General features: G+C 48.4%; 1 protein-coding gene across 1 annotated transcript; it reads right to left on the bottom strand.

Annotated features, from left to right (window-relative positions):
• Window positions 1–769: 769 nt before the first annotated feature.
• LOC121067021 lies at window positions 770–2,021 on the bottom strand. The gene is made up of 2 exons (XM_040550970.1): window positions 1,655–2,021; window positions 770–1,342 (listed from the first exon to the last, which is right to left on the bottom strand). Exons 1-2 carry the CDS (start codon window positions 1,877–1,879, stop codon window positions 770–772), a joined length of 798 nt encoding a protein of 265 aa, XP_040406904.1. The 5' UTR covers window positions 1,880–2,021.
• Window positions 2,022–12,245: the final 10,224 nt, after the last annotated feature.

The following is a 12,245-nucleotide window of genomic DNA, read 5'->3' as shown; positions in this document are numbered from 1 at the left end:
ATCAGGTCACACAGGAACGTGTCCAGGCAGGTTTGGAATGTCTCTGGAGAAGGAAACTCCACAGCCCCCCTGGGCAGCCTGTTCCAGTGTTCTGTCACCATCACCATAAAGAAGTTTTGTCTCACGTTTAAGTGGAACCTCCTGTGTTCCAGCATGCACCCAGTGCCCCCTGTCCTAGCGTTCGATGTCACTGAGAAGAGCCTGGCTCCGTCCTCCTGACACCCTCCCTTTACATATTTATAAACATTAAGAAGGTCAGCCCTCAGTCTCCTCTTCTCTAACTAAAGAGACCCAGCTCCCTCAGCCTTTCCTCGAAAGGGAGACGCTCCACTCCCTTAATCATCCTCGTGGCTCTGTGCTGGACTCTCTCAAGCAGTTCCCTGTCCTTCTGGAACTGGGGGGCCCAGAACTGGATGCAATATTGCAGATGTGGTCTCACTAGGGCAGAGTAGAGGGGGAGGAGAACCTCTCTCGACCTACTAACCACAGCCCTGCTAATACACCCCAGGATGCCATTGGCCTTCTTGGCCACAAGGGCACAGTGCTGGCTCATGGTCAGCCGGCTCTCCACCAGGACACCCAGGTCCCTTTCCCCTTTGCTGCTCTCCAGCAGGGCAGTCCCCAACTTATCCTGGTGTCTGGGGTTGTTCTTGCCCCGATGCAGGGCTCTACACTTGCCCTCGTTATATTTCATTAAGTTTCTCCCCACCCGATTCTCCAACCTGTTGAGACAGGCAGCAAAAGTTCAGACAAGTCTGTTAGTTTTAAGTCATTTCATCTCTTTATTGTCAACTTGTTGTGCATTACTGCACAACATATAGACTGTGACGCTTGTGCCTTCATTCTTTAGGTTGGATTCTGTTGTTTTGAACCCTTGCACATCCTCCACCAGAAAAGCAGCTCCTTCCTGGTTCGGACACCTTTGAGAACGGTTTAGGTTCCTGTGGATGTCGTTGACGGCCTTAATTCCGGAAGCCGCACGAGTGCTTTTGCTTTTGGGCGCTCTCAGTGGCTCCCTCATCTGCGGCTCCCTAGGCTTAGGGAGCTTCTCCTCTGAACAGATGTCGCCCTTTTGAACCTTTGCGTTTTCTTGCTCACAGACGCTTTGAACTGGCAGCCCAGCAGCTCCTAGGTGACGCGGCCGTCTTACAGAATGTGCATGGCTCTGGAGGATTGCATTCATGGCTCTGATTCTGGCAAGAGCAGACGGCATGGTGCTTTTGGGCTGGCGCAGTGCTTCCCTCGGCAGTGCCAGTGGAATTGTCTGGTCCGGATAGCCCTCAGCTTTTTGACCCTTGTCTTCAGTTTTCCTCAGGTTGAGAGCTTCTGTGCATCTGAGAAACTGGTGACAGAAAACATAGCCTTTTAGAGACTGAAAGCAGGGAAAGAAGAGGCTGCCTTCATCAGAGAAGAAAAGGAAAAGCAGAAGCGTTGGAGTTCTACTTTCAGTTGTCTTTGTCACATAGTAGAAGTAGTCGCTGAATTACAGGCTGTACTAAATACTACTTTGTGTGCCCCTGATTGCTAAGCTCCATATATTCCTACTACTTTCACAGGTTGCCTTTTTAACTGCAACTACATTGTAAAAATAGAAATTCAAACTATATTTGACTGACCGATGTCTAATCTTACACACTTCTATAAAGGCACAGACCTTGCCATCTTGTACAGATGTTGCAGTCTCTGTGTCTATGGGAACAGCACTGTCCTCTGCTGTCCTTTCCATCTGATGGTCACAAACCTCTGTGGAAGTCTTTGGGACCTCCTCGTCCATAGCTGCATTGATTACTGCAATGGGAAAAAAAAAGTTGAATGAGCAATGAACAACATGAAGAGAAGAAATACATAGGAAGCGGATGGAAGAAGTGTTGAGGGACATGTTATCTATCGCCTGCTGTTTTGCCGTACCTGAATTGCCTGAATGTCAGGGCTCGCAGAGGACTGAGGTCTTTGTGTTAACCGAACGCGTGAATTCTAATACCAGGACTAGACCGCAGAAGCAGTGCCTCTACACCGTGCTCATGGTCTCCCGGCCTGCTCTGCTTGGCTATAAATTGAGCCTTTATCATCCGCAATTTCGGCTATACATGGGCAAGGGTTTGCACGTGTCTTCGGACAACTCTTAAAATGCCCCGCTCTTTCCAGAGCTCAGCCCAAATTTGAAGCTACCTCCTTCTGCCAAACTCCTCTCTGTGTACCAACAGGTAAACCTGTTTCTTAGGTCCCACTGAGACCAATGAACGTGCTTAGCTGAGGAAGGAGGCACTGAACAACTTGGAGCAATGGCCTGTATCTGTATGCTAAGAGCAGTCCCACGTTTGTGCAAAGAAAGACAGTTGCCAAGAACTTGGTCCGTCGTGTTCCTTTGGGAGCCTTTACTCCCAAGCCACTTCTTACCTATTTCATCGATATGCTGGGTCAGCGTAGAAGCCCCATTTGTCTCTGGAGTCACTTGCTCCCCGAGAGAAACCTGTGCACAAAACCTTCACGTTACTGCGGGATTTAGTGCAACATGGAAGAATACTCCATATTTCGGCGGCTGTCTTTGAAACATCACAGAGAAGTATGAATGGGAAGCCCCATTCATTACCACATCCAAACAACCCTGTCTAGGACACTGTTCTAAAACCATTGTTATGCACTGCCAAAGGAGGGCGGCTATGGGCACAACATCGAGATCTTGCTGTACCAAGTAGTGCTGGAGGAAGAGGCAAAGCAAATAAGGATGGGTATCTCGGTATACCTGGCAAACGATATAATTCTTAAATGGTAAAGTTACCTCTGGGGTTTGAAAGGCTTCCAGTGGGGCTTCTTTGGTGGCAGTTGCACTGCACTCAGCTTCCCTGGTGCTGCTTGATAGTGGGAGCTGAGTGGTAGCCGAGGTCTCCTGAAGACAAATACAAAGAATCGCATAATTAACAGCAATCTGGATTTGTGTTTCTGCCTGTGAAGGGCTGTCACAAATCAGTTCTACTTTAAGAGGTGTTAAGCCCAAAAGGTTCCTTTATGGCAGTGTACCTTGATGATTTAGGGGGTTACGAGCACCACAAGGAACCCACGTGACGAGAAGTTTGAAATGTCAAAGTTAGGTGAGGCTCGAGGAGGGCAAGTTGAAAAGAAAATGGGGTGCAAATTTTTCCATGTCTTCCCTGTTTAAGGAGGATCCTAGAGGATCATAGAATCCCTAAGGTTGGAAGAGACCACCAAGATCATCTGGTCCAACCATCACCCTGCCACCAATGTCACCCACTAAACCATGCCCCTAGGCACCATGTCCAAGCTTTCCTTGAACACCCCCAGGGACGGTGAAACCCGGAATAAAGCAAATTATGGGGTTTTTCCCTCAAGCTTTAGCAGGGCAGACCTCATTTGTTAGTATTCAAAATGCCATTGTTACCTCTGCAGCTTTGTGCTGGGGCTGGGAGTGAGCGAAGGTGGTCGTTGAAGGGGTCATCCGCCCGTTCTCAAAGCGGTTCCTCACTGTGGCCAGGCCCCCGGGCACAGTGCAGGACTTGATTTCCTCTGAGGTCTAGAATGATCAAATAAGGCCAGGTGTTTTCCATTTGCAGTAACAACGTACCGCCCATTTCAACAAGAAAGCATAAGCGGTTCTAGGGCGTAAACGAAGCCGTTCATATGTTCTCAACACAGTTCGGTTGGGTCAGGCTTCCTCCAGCTCTTCCTTTTGGGGAGAGCGGAAGCATTGTTGGCAGTGTCAGGAGGAGGGAACTGGAACCTTCTCGGCCCAAAGAACAACTGGAATCTGCTCCGATTACGCAAGGGCAATTAGGAAATCAAGAAGGCAGTGGGCAGGAATTGCGTGGTTTGAAAACACCTGGACTCTGAAGGCGAGCGTGGCTGGTGGCTGCTTCCCCCAGGTGGCTTCTGGGCTACCTGAACACCCCTAGCTGAGCTATTTTATAATGCGGTAATTTCAAATTCTTCAGTTCGAGCAGCAAGAGCTCTAAAGTCACTGTGCTCCTGAATAGGATTTTATTATTTGGCGATAGAGAATAGTTGTGATAAAGATACTGCCTTGTTTTGTCATCATGAGCAATAGGATAAGCGTGTTGCCGATCTCTCGCATGCCTATAGTCCTCCTACGTGAAGTTCAGGCAAAGGTGGACTAAAAGGAAGAGCACGTCCGTGAAGTAACGGGGATTATCCAAAAGACCAAAGGCATCTAGCATGAAAAGTCTCATTTGGTAGAGACAGAGACTGATGGATGACTATGTTTGCTATGTAGGTTTCCTAATTTGGGATTTAAATTTTGATGCACCCTATGATCAACCTGATAGCTTGCTTGTAGAAATAAAGATGGTTACGATCTGTCCCTGGGCAAAGCAAACGTAGAATTAAGAAGATATTGAGACCTTGGTATCTTACATTGGCAAAGCGGTTGCTGTTCTCTGCCTTTGACACCGCAGCCTGATACAGAGCCATTCTGTCTTTCAGGAGACATTCTCCTGGAATTCCATCAGTGTATTGCCGGTGTTGGGAGGGCTCTCTTCTGGAAGTCCTCCTACAGCTTTGCAGCCACCCCCTGCAACCACAAAGAGACGTCATAGCTGGGGAGAGGGAGATGGGTGCATGTGTTTCAAAGCTTGAAAGAAAAGCAGTAAGCAAAACAAACAGCATTGCCAACATTTTACCCACTGTGTCGTCGCACTTTTACTTTAGAGCACATCAACTACGGAGCATTTGATTTGTGGAAACCAGAATGCCACTAATAGAAGTTAACGCAGTGTTACCAAAGCAACGCACTGCTAAATCCAAACTATCTTCACCAAACAAGAAAATGAAGATACCACTTTTTCGTAATTGATGAATGCTGCCCATAGTTTTGATATCATATTTGTAATTTGGGCTGTCTTCATCAAAAGTTATCTTCTCGAAACATAAGACACCATTCTGTTGTGTTTTGTTCAAAAAGTATTTAATGGGCATCAGGCACTGCTCCATAATGCAAAAGACAAAATGGAGGAGGCCGGAAAGCTTGTTTTGCACTGAGAAGAACACCACGTTCTCTCCCTGGGCGGCCTGGGGGCTGCCCTCATGAGGTGAGTGTGCTCGCCCCTTGTCACATCAGAGATGGAGTGCATTGAACTAAAGGGAGAAATCCGATCCAAGTGGTCAGGCTAACCTTCAGTGTTGGTGGTCTGTCCACTGCCTGAGGACATCTTCTCAAAGATTGCTCTCCCCCGTTTCACGCTGGACACTTCCATCAGAGAAATGTCTGTCTGGCTCCCAGGCTGAGTGGCCAGTGCTGGTGGCAGTGAGCTTTTGCCACTTTCTGCTTCCTGTTGGAAGACATGGAGGGGATGTGAGTTAGAAGCTACTGGGAGGAGCCAGGTAGGGTTTCCGGGGGCAGAAAGGATATGAAGAGGCAGCAGATTGGAAGGGGGTGCTGTTCTGGCAGTAGTGTTCTCCAAGTCCTCAGGGAGAGTGCGGGAATCCTTTTCAGCTGCAGAACCTGCGTGCACTCACCTTCCTGCCACCCAGGGTCTCAAAGTGGCTCTGCAGCTCCTTGATAGAGACGGGGAAGGTCTCAGTCCGGCGAGGGCCACCCAGGGTCTCGTCCGCCCTCCCGCTGTCTGCCGCGGCTTCCTCCACGGTGCTGCCTGGGCTGGCTTTCTCTGGTGCCAGGGACCGTGGGGCTGGCAGGCGTTGGAAGGCCAGGCTGGGTGCCAGAGCACTGGCGGACTCCCATCTCTTCATGAGGAGCTTCACAGAGCTCTTCTGCACGGTCAAGTCGGGCAGCTCCATCGCGCCCTGCCAATGCAACGGGTACCTCATGACATAGCTTGTATTTCAGACTGAGCTTCCGCCTGCGTTGTTGGCTTGTGGGGACTTTTCTTTTGCTTTCTTTGTTTTGGGACAAATCTTTAACCAGGGCTTGAGTGGTCTGCAGTATTTCACGGGGCAAGAAGAAGCACAGGAGAAGCGCTAGGTTTCTGCAACCCAAGGGTACTCATGAAGGAAATTCCCCTGGGACATGTGCACTTGTCAGCAAAGAATTTGACTTTAGGCCTCAACTTGACTTTAAGCCACTTTTCCCACCTGCTCATGGCCGCTTAAATCACTACAGAATGCTGAGGGCAATTCATTCTTAAGTCAAATACTTGGTGAAGACTGCACGTCTGACACTGTCAGGGACTTGAATTGTTTCCCAGGCTTCGTAGAACCTTCTTAGCCTTTATGAAAATGCAGGAAGAAAATTGGGGGAATACGAAAACCCAAAGAGGTATGGAGCTGGGCTTCAATGGCCTTTAGCATTTCATACTGCCTTTGCCGACTGTCCTTCCTAACTTTTGCTGGCCACTTCTACAGTTATCATGCTTAAAACATGCCAGACGAAGGCACAAACTAAGGGCTTGGCTGCTTTTTGTTCGATGGCCATGCTGGGCAGGAAGGCAGAGGGATGTGAGAGAGAGAACCAGAAGCTGCTTCAGTTCTTCCCTGTGTCTGGTGACTAATATTCACTGGGCACGATACTAGAGGATCTCTTCTCCACTAAAGACTCCCTGAAAGTGCACGTGAGAGCTAGCTGCACGCTTCTGACACTGTCACTGGAAGAGCTTGCAGTTTTTCTTCTGCAGGTAAGCAGAGCCGCAAGTATCTGAAGCATTTCTTTTTTTTTTTTTCTTTTGCCCCCTCTCGCCCATTTATCACACGAACAGTATCAGGCTTTGCGCTAGACCACCTTCGTCCAAAAAAATGCATGAACTTGTGTATTTGTAACGAGCTAATCTTACCGCTTGGCTCTTCTCAGTTGAATTTTCCTTTTGTGACTCTGCTGCACACATTGCGTGCCTGTTGAAAGGAAGGCAAATGTAAACATTCTCTTATTCCCTGGTCTCATTTGACTAACGAATGTGCAGCTAGATCAACAGTTCACAGTATGCATTGGAGAAAAGCCTCATCCTACCTCGTCCGTCACAATCTCACTTCCAAGAAGTGATGGCCGCAGGAAGAGGCGCCGCCTTTTAAGCTGCGTGTCTTCATGGTGAGCACACAATCAGTCCACAGTGTCCAGGCTACCGTCTCCATGTTGGGCATTCAGAAACCAAGGCAACCAAGCCGGCGTCCTGGCTTTCCTTACCCCAAAAGTCCGAGCAGAGACTCTCCGGGACAGAATCTGTTGCTGGTGCACAACCTCTCCCAGAAAGAACTTGGCGTCCTTAGGGACAAGTTCTTGGGCAGGACCGTTGTGGTAGATAATAAAAGCCCTCAAACACAGAGAGCACTGGTTTTCATTTTTATTCTCCGCTACGCAGCTAACTTCAAATTCTCTCTTAGAGCTAACTGGCAGAATTGTTTGACCAGCTCTAGCATGCCGTGCTTGGTTTTCTTTCATTTAGGCATGTTGGTGGTTTTGGTGTGTGTTTGTTTCTTTTCTGATAGCTAAGAGAAATACCAAAATGTTGGGTAATTTACCCTTGGGGGCGTTCTCTCTTCCTGTAGTATGGAGCAGACTTCTGACTTTCAGGCTACAGCTCCTTGGCCAACCAAACTGTTGAAGGACTCTCTAGCAGGCCAACCCATTTAGTGAGCTAGTCCTTCTCTAGAGGCAGTTATGTATCTTCCTCTGGAAAAGGATCAGGTGGAACTCGGCTGCCCACCTGAGTAAAACCACCACGTCCTTTAGAAGGTGACACTGAAGAAGTAATCTCACAGTGATCCTATTTTATATATTTCATATGTAAATACTGAAAAAATTTGTTCATGTGCTCTTTATTAGCCACAGATTTGACACACTTCAGCTGGAGTGTAAATCTTCTGAAGGAATCATTTGCTCAAAAGGGTATTTGTATGGAGGAAAGATGCACTCTGATAGTACAGCCTCACCTATAGGCAGGAAAGTTCTTGTCAGGGTAAGATCCAAATACAGCGGTGACTGTTTTGTCAGGAAGGCAGTGAAGTTGTCCTGAGGGACTTTGCTGATAGCTGAGTTAGCTGCTGCCTGGCTGCTTCAGCCAGAGAAGATGCTCATGCCCCTTCTTGGGCTCCAGGCCTACGAAGCCTGTTGCCCCGGGGCACCACCAGACTTGTGCAGCTGTGGCTCAGGGTCCCAGAGGCTCCTTAGCACCGTGCCGGTAGAGATGCTGTGGGAAAGGAAGGACTGGCAAAGGCTTACACTCACACACACCCTTCACTCATGCACGCTCACACACCATTTGTGCTCGCTCTCTTGCTGTCCTGTGCACCCGCTCTTTCCAGGAGCTTTCCATTCTAGGTGGCAGTCCGTCCCTAGAGCTTGGAGATGCACTCTTGCAGGGGCAGAGGCCAGAAGGCTGCATTTGTTGGTTCCTTCTAACATCTGCAAGCAGAGTTTCTGATGTTGAGGAGGAACAGGTAGTTTTCTACTGACTGGAAGCAACTTGTGCAAGGGTCTATGGACCTTACGATTGGCCTCATTGATCTGCAGTGGTCCCCTTTACCCCTGGTCTCAGCCACATACCCATGGAGTCTGCGTGTTGCTCTGGTGGAGTGAGTGTTTAAGAGCCCGTGACTGATGGCAGGAGACTCCCCCTTTTGGGATGAAAAGCCAGTCACAAATGTAAGCTGTTTTGATGATGAGTTGGGATGATTTGATGTTTCTGTCCTGCTGTGGACTGTGTTTGTTAGGTGTTCAGAATGTAGGACTGTCACACGTGGTGTGTTTTTCTTTCCTCTGAAACCACAAAAGATGATGGGAGAACTTCCTGCCTTCTAGCATGGAAAGATTACGAAAGTTGGATGATCTGTTTTAATGTGATACGCAGGGAGATGGTTCCTGTTGCAGGCAAACTGGTCTTGCACTTCTGGTCCCCAGGAGAGTGGTCATCAAACAAAATTCTCTGAGGAGCACCTGACAAAGATGGTCAGATGTCAGGACACACCTGACCGAGGAAACAGGAAATTTTAAGAGAAAAGATTTTTTTCTCTTTGCAAAAGTACAGATGAGAAGTTTTTTGGGGGGTGGATCATAGTAGATAATCGGTAATGCAAGAGAAGAGATGTAAGTTGGAGGAGAACTTGGGATGTCCTTCACAACTCTGAAGTGAAGCCTGAAGAAGGCTGCAGTAGTAAGAATAACGAACTGGGAAATGCTAGAAAGGATTTGACCGTTTTTCTCATAGCTGTGGAGTCTTTGCCCTAGCTAAGGAGTAAAAAAAGTGTTTTTTCAGAACCCTCATAAATGCTGTGCTTCTAATGATGCTTTGCTTGTTGCATATATACCTAAGGAGGGGAACTGCAAATCTATAATGCTTCCAAAATGGGGATGCTTGGAGAGGATGTGCTTCGGCTACCTGGTAGCCTCAGGCTCATTGCTGGTCCTGAGGGCAGAAGGTCTAATGCAGCCAGCCCAGAGCCCATTAGCTTTGCCAGGGGGTACGGAAGAATATCTGGTCTGGCATGGTAGGAGTAGGAATTTGATTAGCAAAATGTCTTGAGGCAAGTGGCTACAAGAGCCCAGCAGGGCTTTCCTGGATACTTGTGCACCAGAGAGTGCTCAGGGTGAGCCTTCCCGATTCAAGAAGATTGTAATAACTCCGCATAGTGCTCTAAAGCCAAGACTAGAAAGAATCAAGCTGCCAATTGCAGGAAGGGAGGTTTTGTTCCCAGAACTACACGGCTTCACTAAGCGTGACCTGTTCTTCTTCTGACATGACAAATTTCAGCCTGAGAGATGCCCTGGGTGACCTAATCCAGTATACCCTCATTTTAATGAGTGGCAATCACAAAACCTGGGAATCATTGTCCTGATTTTCTGAGGAACATAGTATTGCAGTGCCCACTGATTTCAAAGTAAGATTAATCTTCCAGGGCAGCACATTGTTGTTATCCTGACATAATGGCAGCCTGTATATAGGACCTGCAGGTTGGTACTTTGGAGATCCAGAGCTCTTCTCCTGACTGTGAGTTTTACGGTTTTTCTTTCCAGACATGCCTTTGCCAAAGAAAGATGGTAGAAGACTGCTGAGATGCCTACGAATCACAGAATCACTGAATGTTAGGGATTGGAAGGGACCTTGAAAGATCATCTGGTCCAATCCCCCTGCCGGAGCAGGAACAGCTGGATCAGGTCACACAGGAACGCGTCCAGGCAGGTTTGGAATGTCTCTGGAGAAGGAAACTCCACAGCCCCCCTGGGCAGCCTGTTCCAGTGTTCTGTCACCATCACCATAAAGAAGTTTTGTCTCACGTTTAAGTGGAACCTCCTGTGTTCCAGCATGCACCCAGTGCCCCCTGTCCTAGCGTTCGATGTCACTGAGAAGAGCCTGGCTCCGTCCTCCTGACACTCTCCCTTTACATATTTATAAACATTAGGAAGGTCAGCCCTCAGTCTCCTCTTCTCTAACTAAAGAGACCCAGCTCCCTCAGCCTTTCCAAAGGGAGACGCTCCACTCCCTTAATCATCCTCGTGGCTCTGTGCTGGACTCTCTCAAGCAGTTCCCTGTCCTTCTGGAACTGGGGGGCCCAGAACTGGATGCAATATTGCAGATGTGGTCTCACTAGGGCAGAGTAGAGGGGGAGGAGAACCTCTCTCGACCTACTAACCACAGCCCTGCTAATACACCCCAGGATGCCATTGGCCTTCTTGGCCACAAGGGCACAGTGCTGGCTCATGGTCAGCCGGCTCTCCACCAGGACACCCAGGTCCCTTTCCCCTTTGCTGCTCTCCAGCAGGGCATCCCCAACTTATCCTGGTGTCTGGGGTTGTTCTTGCCCCGATGCAGGGCTCTACACTTGCCCTCGTTATATTTCATTAAGTTTCTCCCCCCCGATTCTCCAACCTGTTGAGACAGGCAGCAAAAGTTCAGACAAGTCTGTTAGTTTTAAGTCATTTCATCTCTTTATTGTCAACTTGTTGTGCATTACTGCACAACATATAGACTGTGACGCTTGTGCCTTCATTCTTTAGGTTGGATTCTGTTGTTTTGAACCCTTGCACATCCTCCACCAGAAAAGCAGCTCCTTCCTGGTTCGGACACCTTTGAGAACGGTTTAGGTTCCTGTGGATGTCGTTGACGGCCTTAATTCTGGAAGCCGCACGAGTGCTTTTGCTTTTGGGCGCTCTCAGTGGCTCCCTCATCTGCGGCTCCCTAGGCTTAGGGAGCTTCTCCTCTGAACATGTCGCCCTTTTGAACCTTTGCGTTTTCTTGCTCACAGACGCTTTGAACTGGCAGCCCAGCAGCTCCTAGGTGACGCGGCCGTCTTACAGAATGTGCGTGGCTCTGGAGGATTGCATTCATGGCTCTGATTCTGGCAAGAGCAGACGGCATGGTGCTTTTGGGCTGGCGCAGTGCTTCCCTCGGCAGTGCCAGTGGAATTGTCTGGTCCGGATAGCCCTCAGCTTTTTGACCCTTGTCTTCAGTTTTCCTCAGGTTGAGAGCTTCTGTGCATCTGAGAAACTGGTGACAGAAAACATAGCCTTTTAGAGACTGAAAGCAGGGAAAGAAGAGGCTGCCTTCATCAGAGAAGAAAAGGAAAAGCAAAGCGTTGGAGTTCTACTTTCAGTTGTCTTTGTCACATAGTAGAAGTAGTCGCTGAATTACAGGCTGTACTAAATACTACTTTGTGTGCCCCTGATTGCTAAGCTCCATATATTCCTACTGCTTTCACAGGTTGCCTTTTTAACTGCAACTACATTGTAAAAATAGAAATTCAAACTATATTTGACTGACCGATGTCTAATCTTACACACTTCTATAAAGGCACAGACCTTGCCATCTTGTACAGATGTTGCAGTCTCTGTGTCTGTGGGAACAGCACTGTCCTCTGCTGTCCTTTCCATCTGATGGTCACAAACCTCTGTGGAAGTCTTTGGGACCTCCTCGTCCATAGCTGCATTGATTACTGCAATGGGAAAAAAAGTTGAATGAGCAATGAACAACATGAAGAGAAGAAATACATAGGAAGCGGACGGAAGAAGTGTTGAGGGACATGTTATCTATCGCCTGCTGTTTTGCCGTACCTGAATTGCCTGAATGTCAGGGCTCGCAGAGGACTGAGGTCTTTGTTTAACCGAACGCGTGAATTCTAATACCAGGACTAGACCGCAGAAGCAGCGCCTCTACACCGTGCTCATGGTCTCCCGGCCTGCTCTGCTTGGCTATAAATTGAGCCTTTATCATCCGCAATTTCGGCTATACATGGGCAAGGGTTTGCACATGTCTTCGGACAACTCTTAAAATGCCCCGCTCTTTCCAGAGCTCAGCCCAAATTTGAAGCTACCTCCTTCTGCCAAACTCCTCTCT

Source organism: Cygnus olor, chromosome 3, assembly GCF_009769625.2.
Source record: "Cygnus olor isolate bCygOlo1 chromosome 3, bCygOlo1.pri.v2, whole genome shotgun sequence".
Classification (NCBI taxonomy): Eukaryota; Metazoa; Chordata; class Aves; order Anseriformes; family Anatidae; genus Cygnus; species Cygnus olor.
Note: the sequence above shows the minus strand (reverse complement) of the source record. Positions and strands in the feature narration are given on the sequence as shown.

Bases quoted from the DNA above. Each gene is read 5' to 3' on its own strand.
- LOC121067021 (XM_040550970.1), bottom strand. From the start codon at position 1,879: ATGTCCCTCAACACTTCTTCCATCCGCTTCCTATGTATTTCTTCTCTT. The intron at 1,343-1,654 runs GTCTGTGCCTTT...TTCTGTCACCAG, and splicing joins CATCTGTACAAGATGGCAAG to TTTCTCAGATGCACAGAAGC.